The 16,202-nt window shown below is 27.6% G+C and overlaps 1 protein-coding gene across 1 annotated transcript; it reads left to right on the top strand.

The window, feature by feature from the left end:
- Positions 1-13,103: 13,103 nt before the first annotated feature.
- Positions 13,104-15,037, top strand: LOC148577181 (uncharacterized). Its single transcript, XM_088502853.1, has 7 exons — positions 13,104-13,205; positions 13,429-13,505; positions 13,602-13,709; positions 14,096-14,181; positions 14,277-14,416; positions 14,602-14,705; positions 14,960-15,037. The coding sequence occupies exons 1-7, from the start codon at positions 13,139-13,141 to the stop codon at positions 15,035-15,037; spliced, it is 660 nt and encodes a 219-aa protein (XP_088358979.1). The 5' UTR covers positions 13,104-13,138.
- Positions 15,038-16,202: the final 1,165 nt, after the last annotated feature.

Here is a 16,202-nt window from a genome sequence, read left to right as displayed (position 1 = left end):
CATATTAACACAAATTCAAGCATAGAAGAAAATGTTGCATATCATACAATTAGAAAAACAATCAATTAGAGATGAAATCTACTATTGACAGATTATTTTGGATAAACTACAAAGCTGATGTAACAAATCCAAACAGAGTCAACTATATAGACCTTAATATAAAATTGAAAATAGTTATCATAAATACATAAAATTTTCGGATCCACACAAAATTCTATTATAGAGAGAGGAACAATTAAAAACACACACAAATATAAAAATAGATTCAGCATATCAAATGATTAACCACATAAAAAATAGCAAAAGCATTATCTAATCCTCAATTTCTTCAATTTATTGAATGAAAGGTCAAGATACTCCATATTTTTTAAGCATCCAATTTCCAGAGGTAGATATCTAGTTTGTATTTTAAAGAAAAAAAAGGACAAATCAAAATAGAGAAAGAAATATTAACAAAAAAAAATTATTTACACCAAATTTAACACTTAGAAACAATAAATTGTGACACTATCAATATCCAAAATTAACTACCATTCTAATCTAAAATTACGACCAAGTAAAAGAAAGCAAAATATTCATTGATTCACTTAATTAAAATACTTTGTTCCAAGCTGAAACGACCCACCATAATAGTAAAATTTTTCGAGCTGATTTTCTATATTCAAACTTAGAATTTGCATAACTCAAGTGGCTTAAAGCAAGCATATTTTTCCATCACCAGAAAAACAAAATTCTAACTTGATAGAGAAGTGATAAATAAAAAGCTTAGTCAAGGAACAATTTAATACAGAGTTCCTAGCTATTTAAGCCATGAATGAAAAAGAGTTAACTACGCCAAGGGACAAGGGAATAAACATTTTAAATTTTATCAACTAGGCAAACATCAGTCTTAATTTTACTTATTTAATGTTAATTGATGAGCTTGTTGAGGACAATCAATCAAGAATCTTCCTAATAATAGTATCAAAAATTTAAGACAGAGCCTTTCGGTGTCAATAAATCAATGCAGTCAAGAACTACTGAGTCTAATAACTACAATAAACATCAACATTTTATCATCAATCACAAATCCAAAATCATAATACAATCTAAAAAAACCAAGCAACTAATTAACATGATAAAAAGGGTACATAGAAGTGTAGGGTTAGGGTTTAGCAAATACCAACAATGTTAAAAAGAGAAGGAAGGAAAGAAGACATACCTGGATGAAGGAGGAAGGGTAGCATCACAGATGACAAAGGCAAGTGGCGGCGATGGTGAACACCGGAAGCAGCAACTCGCAGAGGAAAAACAAGCTCCAGTGGACGCTCCTTGAAGGCGACTGGGAAGCGATCAACGATGGCGAAACGACAGTGAATGGCGGCGATGGGAGGGATGACGACGAGAGAGAAAGAGAAAAGGGAGAGAAGTAAGGTTAATGATATTGCCGAAATGGAAGGAAAGGGTTCACAAATTTGAATTTAAGGTCAATTTTACCGATAGATTTATCGTCAGAAAAATCCGCCAGTAACGCATAGCCTGTTACCAAAATAGTGCATTTCATTTATTTACCTTACCGTCAGATTTTTTCTCCTAAATCTGATGGTAATAATCACGCCAATTTTTTTCTCCAATTATTACCGATGAATTTACCGTCAAAATCTGAATTCGACGGTAACTTTTTACCCGACATATTTGTTATCAAATTTACTGGTAAATCCGTCGCTAATCTTTTACAGTAAATTTGACAATATTTTGCGTTTTTTTTTTGTAGAGTTACTACGCTTAATGCATCTCTTTTATCTCTTTCACCATCCTAATTTTTGTTTTTTTACTTTAAAAAAAATATGAATACTATGTTATTGTTGTTGTTGAGTTTGGAGGATTTAAATTGTAATGAATGATGTTGTTATTGGTTTTATTCTTGAATTTGAATGTGGTATTGTTGTTGATGATGAATACTTGAATTTAAATATTGTGTTGTTGTTTAATAATGGATGAAATAAATAGTTGTGAAAAGGGGAATGGTTGGTACTTAGTGAGAGTATGGGTGGTGAATGGTGAAATTGGAGTTAGAACAAATATAAGAATATTTTTATCCAAAAAAATTTGAAAGAATGTTTTTATTTTGAAAATGCAATGTTGAGAACTCTTTTGAATAAAAAATTAGAAATAATTTTGATTTTGACTATAATTTTTAAAGACTAAAATAGTATTTATTTTTTCAGTTTGAGGTCTCCTTAAATGACTTAAAAAACTCTTAAAATATTGGGTTGCTAAATAAAAATTTAATTAATATTACTTAATATTTAGAATAATTTTTATTCGGGACTAAACTAAATTTAAAAAGTGAAATACTTATTTATTTTATACCATAAGTGTTAGAAATGAAAAAAAAAAGAAAAAAAAAAGGAAAAGAAACATTTATTTCCAAATATGATAGCACATCCTACACTTCCGTTATGGTAAAAAGAGATCCCAAAGTAGGATGATATTATACATGCATCATTAGAATAATGATGAGTAATGATGATGACTCCAAAAATTTAACGTAATCTGACTGGGGCTAAGGTCTCAGCCTTCCAAATTGGACTTTGCTGAGGTCACCTCTGAAACTCTGCCCATCACACTCCATTAGGCCATCACCATTTATTGCCTTTTGTTGGCTACTCCTAAACACGACCAGACATTAGGATGAGCAAACCTAACAACGATTGGAGAATTCTCAACATACTAGCAGCGGAGTTCGATGGGATGTTAGAATTAGGATTATAATTAGGTCTGTAATTAAAAAAAGTATAATATAATTATAAAAATAGTTATTATGTAATTAAAAATTTTAATTTTTCTCATAAAAAATTTTATTTTTTTTGTTTGATTAAATAAAAAAAAAGAGTAAATAGTATAAAAAATTAGGTGAGATTTACTGAAGTTTTTTTTCTCTAACATTAGATGGAAAATAAAAAAATATACTTAGTATTAATATTCTAATATTATTTTTTATTTTTAATACATTTTAAAATATATAAGAATAAAATTATTTTTTTATAATATTATATATAATTTTTTTTTATTTTTCTTTTATCTAAATATATATCTAAAAATAAAATTTTACTCAATTTTTTTTATATTTCTTTTTTTTTCAACCAAACCAAGCTTAATTATTGAAAGGAATAAGTATTATACACCAAAATTTTGAGTGATGCACTAAAATTTTTTTAATATCCAAAAAAATTAGTCCTAATTATTTAATTGAAAGAAATAGGTGTTATTGATAAAATTTTTAAATTAAGAATCTTATTAATAATAAAAAAGGATATTAAATAAAATAATAATTAATTGTTAATTATAATTTCATATATTTTTTGAAAAAAAGTAATATTTTATTTATTTATTATTTATTGTGGATGATAAAACGTAAGGGTTTTTATTTTTTGTATTGTTGTACAAGTAGTGTTTTTTAATAATATAAAAATTTAGTGTATTTTTATTTTGTATGAACACTACAAATTTGAGGATTAGATTTGTAATTTTTATTTTTTTCAAAAAGATGTTTATAAATTTGAGAGTCAGATCTATATTCTAATATTAAAAAATTTTTTTAACAAATAAATTAGACCTTTTGATTTGAATCTTTTGAATTCTTTTTTGTTTTTTTACCCAAAATTAACTCTCAATTTTTTATCTCATCCAAAATTGATTTTTAGTTTTTTACCTACCTTTTACCCAAAATCTGACCTTTAATTTTTTATTTCTATCTAAATTTAAGCTTTTAATTTATAATTTTTAATTTAAAAAAATATTTTTATATCTATAAAAAATACAATTTTTCATAATTATATATAACACCCTCCTCTAATCTATTACAAAAAAATTAGCCACGTAACTGTTATCAAATGCAAGAATGGAAAGCAAACATGGAAAGATAGATTCCTTGCTTGTGCATATTTCAATAGCTTTTGGATCTCTCTCTATTCTAGTGTCAGGAGTAGACCACTACCAGTAGATAGCTAGGGTAGCTGTGGGACCACTAAGGCATAGCACTATAAATTATATATAATAGAGAAAATTACACTCTCTTTCCATGCGAAATGCTAAAATGACACTCCCCTCCCCTCTATTTTATAAATGTACATTCTCCTCCCTTCTAACTTTTAAAAAACCTATTTTTTAATCCATTTTAAACTTTTTGTGTTAACTAATGTTAACTTTATCCATTTTTTAAGAAAAAATAAATTATATTTTTTTTAAAATACCCATTAGTAAAAATTTTATTTTTTATCATTAATTTTTACTTACTAAAATATCCTTTAATAAATTATTTTTTTATTGATTAAATTATATTTTTTAAAAAATTTAATAATTATATAATTTTTTTTAAAATACTCTTCAATAATTTTTTAATTATTAAATTATGATTTTACCAAAATTTTTGTTAACAATTTTTTTTATATTTTACTATTAATTTTTTGATATCTATATATATTATTTTAACATTAAATAACAAATTTTAGTAAGATTATTTTTCAATATCAATATATATTAATTGTTATATATATTAACAGTAGTAAAATTTTTTTATTTAATGTTAAAATAATATATATTGATATAAAAAAAAATTAATAGTAAAATATAAAAATAATTGTTAATAAAAATTTTGGTAAAATTATAATTTAATAATTAAAAAATTATTGAAGGGTAGGTATCTTAGAAAAAAATAATTTAATTATTAATTTTTTAAAAATATTTTAATAAAAATACAATTTAATCAATAAAAAAATAATTTATTAAAAGGGTATTTTAGTAAGCAAAATTTAATGATAAAAAATAAAATTTTTGTTAATGGGTATTTTTTAAAAAATATTTTTTTCTTAAAAAATGGATAAAGTTAATATTAGTTAAGACAAAAATTTTAAAATAGATTAAATAAGAGGTTTTTTAAAAATTAGAAGGAAGGAGAATGTACATTTATAAAATAGAGGGGAGGGGAGTGTCATTTTAGCATCTCGCAGGGGAGGGGAGTGGAATTTTCTCTATATAATAATAGGAGGATGCTCCATAAAAAACGTATAAAACGTCTTTTTGTTAAATATTTTTTAATAATTAAAATTGAACATATATAATCACTTAAATTATGTTATTTTTATCAAAATTAGGTCAGACAAATTAATTTGACCAAAAAATAATGAATCAAATTTTGAATCGGTCTAAATTAATATTATTTTTTTATAAAAAATGACTACAATACCTTTATTATATAAAATGACTAAAATACTTTTATTATATATTAATTTTGAGAATCCTAAATTCTAGCCATTTTTTCTCTCTCAGGGTTGAAATTTAAAATTTTTAAAATTAATATATATATATATATATATATATATATATATATATAATAGAGATATTTTAGTTATCTTTTATAATAGGGATATTGTAATAATTTTTTATAAAAAATATTTTTATACTGATTTAAAATTTAATTTATTAATTTTTTTGCTAAACTGATTTGTCCGATCTAATTTTAATAAAAATAATATAATTTAATTGATTATATGTGTCAAATTTTAATTTTTAAAAAAATATCTTTAAAAAATGACGTTTTTGACATCTTTATCTAAATGGTTCTCATAATAATATTATATTATTTCTAAAAATTTCTAAATTCACTTGAAATTTCTTTTAATTAATTAATTAAATTTAATTTAAATAAAATAACCATATCCAAACATCGTTTTGTTGATATCTATTTACGTAATTAATATAAAAAATAATTATATTTATTAATATAGCGATATATAATTAAATATATATATATATATATATATATATATATAATGTATATATAAAAGATCATTATTATAAATTATTTAAAAAAATATATAATATTTTTTTAGATGACTGATGAATTATAAAATATTCTTTTTATTCCTGATATTAATAATAAATCACAAAATTTAGTTGATTTTAAAATTTAAAGACTTTAAAAGTTATTCTAAAATTTGAGATTTATCTTAATTTTGATATTTTTCTCTAATAAAAATAAATAATAAATAAATAATTTTATACTTAGTTTAGAGTATATTTGTTTTGGTGTTTAGAAATGAAAAATCATGTGAAGTCTTTTGAAAACTTCAATATTTAGTTTAGCTATTTTTTTATGTGGATGCAGACACGGTTACAGTTCACAAGAATCAATAATTCTTAACTTTTACATACACTCATTGTTTAGCTATTAATTCTAAACCTTTATTTTTCTTTTGTCAATTTTTATTGTTTTATACTTTTATTTATAAAATTTTTATTATTTTTTATACAAATTATTTTTCTTATAATTTATTATTTTTTAATAATTTTTTTAGTTTGACATTATATATTTTTATAATTATAATTACTGTGTATTATATTTATTATTATTTTTTTATAATATAATTTATTAAAAAAATAACTATAAATAATAATAATAATAAATTATAATATATTAATAAAATATAAAAAATACTAAAAAATATACTATAAAAAATAAAAAAAATATAAAAAATTTAAATATATTTAAAAAAATATTATAATTTAATATTATATTCTTTTAATAATTATTTATTTAAAAAATAATTTTAACTAATATTATTTAAATAATATTTATTTTATTAAAATTAATTTAATATAAAATTATTAAATATAAATAATATTAACATAATTAAACTCATTTATCCTCAAAATCAATTTTATAAAATCACTTTTATTTAAACTTCAATTTAACAAACACTAAAATACAAACACCCACTTAATCTATGGGTAGTGAAAGAAATAGAAAAAGGTGTGGGCACTAGAGTCTCCTCGCTTTGATGCTTGTTTATTGGAAGGAGCCATGTGATGTGGGTCCCATAGGTTTGCATGGAACCTGTCATTTTCAAAAGGGTCGCCATCGCGTTGAAATTTGGAACAAAGCCCCAAGCTGAACGTCGATACATTGCACAGTGATACAGTTCCTTGTTTAAACGCATGAATTTGTGACACCCCGTCGAAATGACAGAAATCAGCCGCATTAAGGCGTAAGCACTGTGTCGGCTTTAGCCTTTAGATCATCCATCAAATCAAGGTAAATAATAATAATAATAATAAATAAACCTCGACTGTTATTAATTAATTAAAAAGCTAATTATATTGTAAAATAAATAAACAAAAAATTATAATAATATAAAATAAAATATATAATAATAAAATAAAAAATATAATAATAATAATAATATAAATAAAAATATAAATAAAAAATTCTAATATTAATTTTTACCAGTATAATTATTTTACTATAATAATAAAAATAATATATATTTATAAATATTATATATATTGCAACTTAAGATCTACGGAGAGATATAAAAAAAAAAGAATTTTATATGTTATTGCAGTATATAAAGAGAAAAAATAAAAAATATTTTGTTATTGCTATTGCTATGTGTTATATCTCATATGTCTCAAATTTTACTATTATTTATACACGTACAAAATATTTATTTTCCAAACTTCATAAAATTTAGTCTTTCTTAAGAAATTAAATTTTTTATTAAAAAAATTAGCCATCCAACATTGTGAAGAAAGTCACAATGTATTAAATGGACATCTATTCATATATATCACAATAAATTATATAATGTTTTTCACTTGATGTCAAATTTTTATTAAATTTGAGTGAAACCTCACCTGGTCCTTAATAATTTTACGAAATTCCTCTTCGTCCTTTAACGAAAGTATAATCCCATTGCGATTCTTGACGACTAACTTCGTGAGACCTTCTGCCCCCTCTATTAATGTCTCCATCTAGAGTTAACGGATCTTGCCTACGTGAACCGTTAATTCAACAATTTAATAGACACATTGCTCCCTCTTCTTCTTTTCTTTTCTCGTCTCCTCCTCTATGCGAACCAGAACACCACTAGGCCAATTCTCTTCTCTCCTTCTCCTCAACATCATTTTCAGCCACCATCATCACTAATATTCACTACCATTTTCTGTTCTCGCTACACCAACCCACTATCACCTTCTTCTTCTTTGCTGCACCAACCCACTGCCACCTCCTTTCAACTGAATAATTTTATCTGTTTAAATACTTGAATTTGGTTGGAATATGGTCTTATGAGTTGTCTTTTTCTGGATTTTGATGATTGAGTATAGATATTTACTTAAAGTATCGATTTTTATGTGAAAGAGTGATTTGGTGATTATGGAATGGATTGGTGTTTTAATTTGCTCGAAGTAAAGTTCTTTACTTGTAATACAGACTTGGAAGTTAATGTAAAACCAAATAGAGACAAAGTTCTTTACTTGAAATTTAGTGTGAAACCAAACAGAGACAGGGACAAGCTAGTGAGAGAGGGATTGTGAGGATAAGAAAAAGAAAAAAGGAGAGAGAGTAGCCATGGCAACGCAGGATTGCCGATAATAAACAGAGAAATATGTGATTTTGGTTCGGTAAAAAAGAAGAAGAATGATGGCAATGGAGTGGTGCAACAAAAACAAAGAATGGTGGTGGATATTGGTAATGATGGTGACAAAAAATAGTAGAGAGGAGAAAGAGAGAATGCAGAGAATGGTGGTAGATGTTGGTGATGATTTAAGGTCGGGTTGTGATTATACTCCTCCTATTAACGGAGTGACAGAAGGGCCAGAATGTCTTATAGAAGTAATGAATAAAGATCGCAATGAGATTATATTTTTGTTAAGGAGCGAAAAGGAATTTTATAAAAGTGTTAGAAATCGGAATAAGATTTCACTCGTTAAATTTATTTATGATAAATTTTTAATATTTAAAATTTATTAATTTTTAACATTTAAAATAAATATTAACTATTTAATTTTTTTAATAATTAGACATCAAATTTTTAATCATGATAATAAGCAGCTCAACTAAAAAATTTGTTGAATCTTGGTAATATAAATTAAACAAAAAAATTATACTAAAAGTTAAGTCGTCATTTGAAAATAATGTAGTAATAATTAAGGTATAATGTCAAATGAGGTCGGATTACTAAATTGATGTTGGCCAATTTTATGGTGCGGCCTATGAGCTGGTGTCTAAATATTATTAGAAAATTGTTTATTATAGACAGATTTTTATGATAAAATTTTGCTTTTGAAAATATTTGTCGGTAAAAAATTTAAAAATTTTCCAACTTATTACCGATAAATTATAAGATCTGACGATAATTCTATCGATACATTAAAATTTTGATTTCAAACTTATTATCGATGAAAAATCTATTTGTAATAAGTTAAATTTAAATTGCCCTAACTTAAATTCACACCATGTTGAATTGCTGATTGTAGGTTTCTCTGATGAAATGCTAGAACTGCTCCTATTCGCGTTACAAAATTCGATGAACTCCTTGAAGGAATGTGGCTCCAATCTCATGATTAGATTCGGGAATGTTGAGCACGTTGTACAATATCTTGCATCTCAGGTTGTTACGCTTCAGTTAGTTAGTTATTTCTTTAGTTGATTAGTTACATAGTTAGTTAACTTTTATAGTGAGTTACTTAGTTACTGATGACGACGCCACAATACATGTGCGTGCATAATAAGAACTTTTTTCTGCCAAAGTGCATGATGAGATCTTGAATTATGTAACACCCTACCACACAAAAACTTATGCTATAGTCGTAAATTAGAGGTGGTGAGGCATTACGACGCCTAAAAACAAACTACATATATATATATATATATATATATATATATATATATATATATATATATATATATATTTGAAAGATAGTAATATCGCTAGGACCCTGTGAATAAAGGATAACAAAAAAAAAAAGGACAAGCGCATCTCGCTCGAAACGTTAAAGATAACAAGTGGTGGTATACAGAAAAGAAAGAGATATATTACATATATGGTTCAGAAGGAGATACATAGCAAGTACTAGTCTCGACCTGCAAAGAAAAGGCCGGTTAGAAAGTATAATACAACCCAGAAGTAAACAAAATACAGCTTGTTTCTCCATAAATCGACATCTAAAAGGGATATACAAATATGTGTTCAAAAGTGGAGATATAGATACACTAAGCACAAGATACAAAAGGAGTTTTCGCTATCCCAGAGAAATCCATCATACTTAGCAAGGTGCGTCACGTCTTATATCTGTAAAATAAATAGTTCTACAACGGGGTGAGAACCCGAAAGTTTTCAGTAGGATAATAATTCCAAACAGAGACTATATAAAAATATATGAACCCGCTAGGCAAACTTATACTCCAATCAACACAAGGTTCAAGTCTAGGATCCTTTTTAATAATTCAAATAAGATAAACAGGCTAAATCTCAGTCATATTAATGATCTCAAATTCTCAACTCTTCTCAATACAAGTTATCAGTTCTCTCAATATCACAATGGTTCAAATTCAATAATTCAGTGTTCAGTAATTTGTTCAGTAGTAGTAACAAGCACAAGTAGAGAGATTCAAGCACAAACAAAGACAATTATAACAAGTATGATAATTATCAGTTAAACAGGAATAATCACATAGGCAAACTCAAGAACAATATGCACACACAAGAAATGTTACATAGATGCAGGTGATGCATGCCTGTCCTATTGGCCATGAGCTCAAGTGTCGGTTATACTGCCAAACCCGACACAAAATCCGATTGACACCCCGAATCGGTCTTTCGGTGCGCATCCCCAGGAGAAATAATATAAATTATGGTAGCATTATCTCAAAGGAGAATGTCGTCTCACCTTCTCTTGGAGGTATAAACATGCCAAACAATGGAGAGTGCCGTCTTACATCAATGGAGTGTGCATCTCACCTTTCATCCGAGAGAATGTGGGCATTACGTATCGCTATCCCCAGATCACACTACAACCATGGAACAAGCGGGATGAGACCTCTGTCTTTGTCCGGTACAGATGCTAAATCAATGATCAAGTCATCACGCAAGCGGGATAATACTCAGATCTTGCCGCTTCAGCCATTTAGGCCACAATTAATCAATATCAAAGTCTTTTAGTCTTTTCATAAGTGATTAAATTCATCAACCCAAATTTGTTATTAATTTTATCAATTTGAATTCATTAACCCACAATCATTTATCAATTTGTCAATTTTATTGACAAGTGAGTGGGACATCACTACCGTCCTCACCGCGGGCGGGATACAATCACTATCCCCACAACAATTTCATCTAGTTTACCAAGTGGTTATCTGAGAATTAATCAGTTCATCTCATTATATCATTTCCCAGTGTATTCAAAGCTTAATTATCAGTTATTCAATTCCATACGGAGGTTAGAGGGGTTTATAAAAAGAATGAGAGCCTAAAAAGACAAAAACAGATTTTTTTAAAAAATCAACATAGTCGTGCATACGCATGTCCCGTGCATACGTACGATTTCAATTCGGGTTGGGACATCATGCGTACGAACAATTTCAATTTTGTTTCTATTTCATGCGTACGCACGCCCTGTGCGTTCACACAAGGTCATTTTCATTCATTTCTATTTTGTAATTCATGCGTACACATGACATATGCGTATGTGCAAGTTCAATATCGTGCGTACGCACAGATCCAGTTCTGCTAAAAACTCTGCAACTCTGCATAATTCAGTTTTTCACCCCTAAGTTCAAACATCAATAACTTTTGCTACATTTATCAATTTCTATCCATTCTTGACGGTTTTAAAGATTTTTTCACTAACTTTAATTTAAGATAGATTTAACGAAAATCTAAATTCTGAGCACCAAATTATGACCCGTCGAAGTTGGTCAAAATTTTGTTTTCACCAATTTTACACAAATGTTCATTTTTACAAATTCACATTACAATTCAGTTCTAAACCATCCCAAAGCCATTTATAAGCATCCTCAACAATAAATATTCAAATTAATTCATAAATAAGCATTCATATCACTCAACAATAAATACAACTCATAATTCACAACCAATTAATCATAACAACCACCATTTCCATTCAATCCTATCGTAGAGGGATAATTAACATAGGTTTTCACATAATGTTACACAATGTTTATCCGAAATTAAGTCTCGTACCTTCGTTGATGACAGTCTCAACCTCGGAAAATCTTTTCATCGGCAAAACCAACTCCTATTGGTCCAAGCTCCACCAAATTTCTCACCAAAGTAATCCTTGAACCCAATTCGCACTGAATTTGCACCATGCTAATCCATTCCGCATCAATACATGCCAACCCAATCCTATTCAATCTAATCATAAACAAATTTCACAATATTTACACTAGGTTCGTAACTCAAATTTGGGAAAAACAAAGAAAATGTTCTCTCACCTTATTTCACGTAACGTTGGGTCAAAATCCCATTAGAACTCAAGATTAAGCTTCCCCTAAACAACGAAATTACAACAATCTCAACACTCATACCCAAAACACAAATTTGAAGGAAATTTTGAAAACATTTCAAGGATTGTGGGTGTACTTACCGCAAAGTGGTATAGAATCAAAAAGAGCACGACAAGAGCAACGCGTAGTCGCAAACGAATCTTCGATCGGAGCTATGGTTTGGAAGCTATGGAAATTTAAGTGAAGTGTTGAATAGTAAGATTAAATGATTTTTTCTTCACTCTTCTCTTCTCTGTGGAGCGAAGAAGAGTGCAAGAAGAGTGCTTAAATGATTGGACTTGGGGAAGTGAGACCAGTTTTGTGGTTTTGGCCTGTTGGCTCAACCTAAAATCAAAATCTTTAAGATAAGTGTTTTAATTCGTATTCTAAATATTTTTATTTTTCCAATTATAAATTTTTAAATTTTTAACTATTTTTGCTCATAATTAATTTATCACTTAATTATTTATTATTTAACTGAGTTTTACAAATTAAACATTATCAATTGCTTTTGTTGAACAAATTCATTGCCGAGGGTGGAACAAGTGAATGCTAGTTGTGTATTTGCAGAACAAGAGGTGGAGTATGAATTGTACCTGCTTTTAGATGTTGTGAAGGAGTGTATGTGGTAATTGGTAATTTTCGGCTTCTTTGGCTATCTAAATGTTCAAGAGTTGAAGAATTTATATTTGGTAATTGTTGATTACATTTACATTTATGTTTTGATCCTTTTCTTGTTTCTATAATTTGGATATAATTCATGCTTCTTGCAGGTTTGTGTTTCGTCTATAGACCCTGATTAATGGCATGGACAAGTCGAGATTGGAAATTATGATTCATTCTATGAGAAGGATGTGGTTTTACTCCACAGCAGGTATGGAGAGAATTTAGTAATTAAAGATTGAATTTATATTTGTCAAAGAAGTAGTTTTGGACTTTAACTAGAGCACAAATATCTCATTTGATTTTCTTATGATAAACACTATGATTATGATAGCCAATTGAAGTTAAGAAAAAGAAGATGTAGATAGTTCCTTTTGAATTTCTTACAATAGTGCTAACTAATTAATTAGCATTTAATACAAATTCTCGTGCAGATTCTAGGTCTAACAAAAGAGACAAGGAGGATACTTCCATCAATAACATGCCTCACACACTAAGCCTCCCTGATCAGGTTATAAGCAATCATTTTAAATTCCAGAATACACTATGTAGCTGATGTTATGAATTACCTGCATGGATGAATAAAATTAATGTAAAACCTTAACAGGTCAAGCTTGCAGATTTACTAGAACTAGAAGATGTAAACATTATTCAAATCGAGGGAGGGAAATGCTCAAATCCTACCAAGTATGGTGTTTTAGGCTTGATTGAGAAGGTAAACATATAATTGTGTTTGGTCTACCTTTGTCTTTTTCCATATTGCCTCATCGATAATCAATCACTGTCCTCGTCGTTCTGAAATTCAGAGTATTGTTCTTGCCGACACTGAGAGTATGTGGTTAAACAACATGATTCTTATTTTAAATCTAATACTTTGTTTGGCTAACTTATTTTAAACAGGATGATTGAACTTGATGCATTTTTCAGGCAATGGCTACTTAATATTAGGAACTGTGGATTCTTATGGCCATCTTATTCATTCCGACTTTCATTGTAGAAAGAATTGATTTTTATCTGTCTTATGAGTCTTTTTAATTACTGTATAATTAATTGAAATTCAACTTCTTAGGTGGTTCAATGATGATGTTAATGGGTTTGTAGAGAATGGTTGGTCACTGCTGGGCAATGATAGGATCTCCCAACAAATTTTTGGGGTTCTGTGTGCTAAGGCATCCATGCTGTTGCAGGTACTTAATGAAGCAAACAAATTTCATCATCACCTATGGTACAAAAGTAGTAATATTCTTATTTTAACCTTCTATTATGCAATTTGATTTTGCAGCTTTGCAGTGAGGTTGATGAAAATGCAATTGGAGCTTGTGCTCAATTGGTATTTGCACCTATTGATGAATCATTTGATAATGATGCTCTTCTACTTCCTTCTGGATTTCGCGTCATACCATTGGATCCTAAAACAGTTCAGTGACTTTACTCTTACATAGTTTTATAACTTTTAAAAAGTAATCTGAGTTGGCTGATACTAATGGTATCATATCATGCATGATTCTGTGTTGACTAATAAAATGTCATTGTTTCTGTTTCTTTTGCATCCCAGAATACTCCAATCATAACAAGGACATTAGATTTGGCATCCAAACTTGAAGTAGGTTCTGGGAATATACGTGCAACCGGAGAAGCCGATGATTACAATCTTCGGTCAGTCCTTACCATTGCATTCCAATTCACCTGTGAGAACCATTTGCGTGACAATGTACCTGCCATGGATAATTAACAAATAAACCTTATTTTAAGAAAGATCTATAGGAATAATGGGTTGGCGCGACTGATTTGTTTGATCCATGTTGTAGACCTCATTTGTTTAATGTTATAAGAAAGATCTACTATTACCTATACATGATTTACATCTTTCTGATTCTCTTTGCCATTGTAGTTTTGATTCGAGTTGATGTCATATGCAATATGCAGAATTTAGAATTTTATTTTTCTTTTTGTTTGATTTTTCAGGGTTTTGCATATCTACCAGGAGGAATATGTGCTTCCAGCATGAACAGGCCAATGTCTTATGATCAAGCAATTGCATAGAAAGTTCTCAATGATGATGATTCCAATCACTGCTTGGCCTTCATGTTCATGAACTGGTCTTTTGTCTAATGAAGAATCTTATATTATATTATTATTATAATATCTTTATGCAATTTATATATTCAGCACTTAAATAGTGAGATTTTTACATTATTAGTTCTCTTAAACAGTGTACTATATTATTTAAAGCTTGGTTTATATTTATTACATAAAAATTGGATAAAAATTTATTTTGATTAAATTTATATTTATTTTATATAAAAATAGGTTTATTTTGTAATTGAAAAATCTAAAAAAATTATGTTTTATTTTACTGACGAATTTATAGATAGAAAATCTATCTGTATGCAGAGTTGTAAATTCTTTTCTTGGTTCTAATTACCGACAGAAAATCTGCCGAAAAGTTTGACATTAATTATCGACAGAAAATCTGTCAAAAAATCTGACGTTTTTAGCGAAATAGAGGTGACAATTACCAAAGAAAAATTTGTCGGTAATAGAGAAAAATTTGTTAATAAATTATCGACAGAAAAAATCTGTCGGTAAATAATTTTCGACGACATTTTTTCTGATGGATAAAATTCGTCGGTAACTAAAAATCCATCTATAATGAAAACCAAATATGTTTCTAAATCCGTCTATAATAAGCCGTTTTCTAGTAGTGAAATTTTGCATAACTTACTTTTTAATAAATTCTAAATTTTTAAAAATATTTATTTTTATACCTTATTAAATATTAATTTTAACCTATTTTTCATAAGTTAAGTACTACTTTTAAGCAACATAGTAATCACCATTAATGTTTGAGTATAGTGCAAAAAGAGTATAAATTTATGCTTTTGTGAATGAATTTAATCAACTCCGAATCATCTAGGGTGGTAATATTTTTTTCAAGGTTAAGTATGATTTTGGTTCATAAGGTATAGGCCGAAAATTTTTTCATCCCCAACTTTTTTTTTTGCATATAAAATCGTTCTTAAGGTTTAACTTAATTTTAAAATCGTCATTTTTACCAAAATTTTATTTTTATTATTAAATTATCTCTAATTAAAAAATTATAAAATGAAAAAAGAAAAAAAAAGAAAGAAAATGGATGTGAATGGGAAGGAAAAGGGGAAGGGAATCACGCGAGGGGGGAGGGAAGAAGAAGGGGAAAGGGAAGATG

This window comes from Arachis ipaensis, chromosome B1, assembly GCF_059453495.1.
Source record: "Arachis ipaensis isolate K30076 ecotype BB chromosome B1, ASM5945349v1, whole genome shotgun sequence".
Classification (NCBI taxonomy): Eukaryota; Viridiplantae; Streptophyta; class Magnoliopsida; order Fabales; family Fabaceae; genus Arachis; species Arachis ipaensis.
This window is presented reverse-complemented; position numbering and strand designations above follow the sequence as displayed.